The following is a 3,486-nucleotide window of genomic DNA, read 5'->3' on the forward strand; positions in this document are numbered from 1 at the left end:
GGCTCGGGCTGGGGATTCGAACCCACCACCTTAGGTGTATGTGGCTGGCGCCTTAGCCGCTTGAGCCACAGGCGCCGAGCCTAATCATGGATTTTTGAGAGGTCAGGTTTTATCAACAATTTTAAAAGTAGCTGTTATTTTGGCAAGTTCATCTAGGCACCGTAATGCCAAATTAGTAAATAAATCATATTTTAAAACATTGCATCCTGTAGCCAGGTACTGTGGCGGGAGCCTGTACTCCCAGCTACTTGGGAGGCTGAGGCAAGAGAATCGCTTAAGCCCAGGAGTCTCAGGTTGCTGTGAGCTGTGATGCCATAGCACTCTACCCACTCTACCAAGGGTGATACAGTGAGACTCTGTCTCAAAAAAAAAAATTGCATCCTGGACACCTTCTACAAGTTACCTAAGCATAGCTTTATATATGACCCTAAAGAATGGACTGTACCTTTACCTTTTCTTATTTTGACATTGATTCTGTCTTTAAATCAGGGAAGGAGCTGCTGTGTTTTGGAATGTGAAAGACAAAACTGTAAGTATAAATAAAACATAAAAGTGTAGGTTTATGAGAATGAATTGTTAATTGTCACTCAGTATTCTGAGCTCTTAGGAGAAAAATTAACAACTAACGCACAACTTATTTGCTCTGCATTAGGTGATATTGATCTTACTAGTTTCATCTTCCAAAATGTATTTTCGCTTATTTTAGTTTCTGGCATTTTCCTTTCTTTAGACACACACTAGTTTGTGGGGAATCAGAATCATCCCAGCCATAATACAGACAGAAGCACAGTATACTCTGTGTGTGGCTTTATACAAAATGAGTATGTTTGTGCAATTAGTTGGAAGCTAGTTTTGTTGAGTCTTATTTCAGATCAAGTTTTCTACTTATCACCCATGGGAAATAAATTGTTCAGTATCCAAATAAACAGTTGTTTAATACAACTATGTTAGAGGTGATCTGGTAATCCACATCAAAGTTTTACATTTAACCCAGCAATTTTATACCTAGAAATTTATCCGAAAGGTATAATCCCAATTATACATGATGGATTATGTACAGAAATGTTCATCAAAGCATTATTTATAACAAAAATTAGAAATGACCAAAACACAATAATAGAACATTTGTTAAGCATATCCATAGGATAAAATACACTAAACCTCTTAAAAATCATGTGGAAAAATATCCATTCCTGGGAAATTGCCTATGTCTAGGATAGAGTTAAATTAATAGGGGTTATAAAAATACAGCCAAAATAGTATCAGAGCTTCATACAATCCTAGTTTTACTAAAAGGAGATTTGTACAAACATGCAAACAGATACACGCACACAGGTGGGAAGAAGGATCTGGAACAAAAGAAATGACCAATTACTATAAGAAAATACAAATTGGCTATTTGACGTTGTAAAGATGTAAACAGCTGATAATAAATACCCTGGGCTCTTTATGAGAGTACTCTCAGAAATGTTTAGGTTCTAATGTTGGAAAAACTATTTTGGAAAGCAGGTTAGCAGTATTTATCAAAATGAAAAGCATGTACATCTTTTGATCTAGCACAACGGTTCTCAACCTGGGGGTTGCGACAGTAACCCGCTGTATTAAAGGGCCACGGCATTAGGAAGTTTGAGAACCACTGATCTAGCAGTTTCTAAAGGAGTATTTCCACAAAGCTGTGAAGATACATTCATAATATGGCACAGGGCAACACTGTTATAATGGAGAGTAGAAATAATCCCCCACACATGTGCAGTTAGAATGGGTAAATAAGTTGCAGCTTCTATTAAAGAGAATAGCATTGAAAATGTTCATATGCATGATATGATCCCCTTTCTCCTAAAAAGTAAAATGTGTACACGTACGGGGAGCAGTCGGGAAAGCTGTCCACCAGATTTAATCATGGTCACCTCTGGGAATTTGGATTTCAGGAGAGAAAGATGGTCACTTCCTACATTCTGTGGTGCTTAAATTTTAACAAATACGTTGGGCTTTGCCTTTTTAAAAAAAAAAGAATTTAAAGAATACAAACCATAATGTTACTAGTGACCTTCTCTGGGATAGTCTTAATTTTCTTCTTATGCTCATCTGTGTTTTCCAAATGTAGAAATGAATGAACACGCCATCCTGATTAGCTTAATAGCACAATGAATTTGCCTCTTCCTTAAAAATATGCAACAGAGGGTGGCACCTGTGGCTCAAGGAGTAGGGCGCCGGCCCCATATACCAGAGGTGGCCGCCAAAAACTGCAAAAAAAAAAAAAATGCAACAGAATACATGCCTTTATGCGTAATGAAGAATGTTATAATAATTAGCACCATAAGGTGTTTGTCCTGAGGGGTCAGTTATAATTTCAAGTTAACCTTCCTCTTCTCCTAGGTGAAGCATGTGATGCAAGTTCTCGAAAAACATGAAATTCAGCCCTATGAAATTGCATTGGTACACTGGGAAAATGAGGAGCTTAACTACATAAAAACAGAGTAAGCAGCTTCTTATCATATTTAGAAAGGACACTTGTAATAAACTAGGTAAAGCAGTAGAGGAGGTACCTTATTATGAAGATGGAAACTTCTTCCCTGTGCACACACACACACACGCAGAGCCTTACAGTCTGTGAGGATAAAATCCTCACCATCCTCATCTCTTTGGGTCCCAGAGTTAGCTATTTTGTTTTATGCAAAAGACCATCCTAGCTGGCTTCGTGCCTGTAGCTCAGTGAGTAGGGTGCCAACCACGTACATCGGAGGTGGTGGGTTCAAAGCCAGCCCAGGCCTGCCAAATGACAATGACAACTACAATGAAAAAATAGCCAGACATTGTGGTGGGCGCCTGTAGTCCCAGCTACTTAGGAGGCTGAGGCAAGAGAATCGCTTAAGCCCAAGAGTTTGAAGTAGCTGTGAGTTGTGATGCCATGGCCCTCTACGGAGGGCAACATAGTGAGACTCTTGTGTCAAAAAAAAAAGAAAACCATCCTAGCTGCCACCAACATGGTTGTTAAGTGAGTCCTGCCTACTATTCCCCAGTCTCAGCTGCCTTAGTTCTGTGGCAGGGCCAGCTTCATCTATACCTCATCCTGTAAGCTCTGCTCTCTCTGTCTTTTTTTTCCTCTCAGCTCTCCCATTAGGGCCCTTGTACACTGGCCTTTGTCCATCCCTCAGTATCTCATGTCTTTGCTGCAGGTTTCGTCTGCACTTTTTCCATTCACTTGTGACATTTATATTCTCAGAATCCCTTCCTTACGACCCCACCTCTGTCCCTTCCAATGTTCTCCAAGGTACACGTTAATTTTTCACAACTTTATTCTCCCTTTCTGTCCCAACCATGTCAGTGTGATTTTAGAGTACACTCTGTAATTTCATATTCACAATTTTTCACTTAAAAATCTATTGTGGGCTCGGCGCCTATAGCTCAACCGGCTAAGGCGCCAGCCACGTACACCTAAGGTGGCGGGTTCGAATCCCCAGCCCGGACCCGCCAAACAACAATGAC

General features: G+C 40.1%; 1 protein-coding gene across 2 annotated transcripts in view; it reads left to right on the forward strand.

The window, feature by feature from the left end:
- Positions 1–3,486, forward strand: part of RMND1 (required for meiotic nuclear division 1 homolog) — a 37,591-nt gene that overhangs the window by 20,763 nt on the left and 13,342 nt on the right. For both annotated transcript variants that reach the window (XM_012810115.2, XM_023517942.1), the window contains 2 exons: positions 490–529; positions 2,377–2,477. In XM_012810115.2, the coding sequence (XP_012665569.1) occupies positions 490–529; positions 2,377–2,477 (141 nt within the window). The remainder of the gene's footprint in view (positions 1–489; positions 530–2,376; positions 2,478–3,486) is intronic.

The sequence above is a fragment of the Otolemur garnettii genome, unplaced genomic scaffold (genome assembly GCF_000181295.1).
Source record: "Otolemur garnettii isolate 467f Iridium unplaced genomic scaffold, OtoGar3 scaffold00126, whole genome shotgun sequence".
Lineage (NCBI taxonomy): Eukaryota > Metazoa > Chordata > Mammalia > Primates > Galagidae > Otolemur > Otolemur garnettii.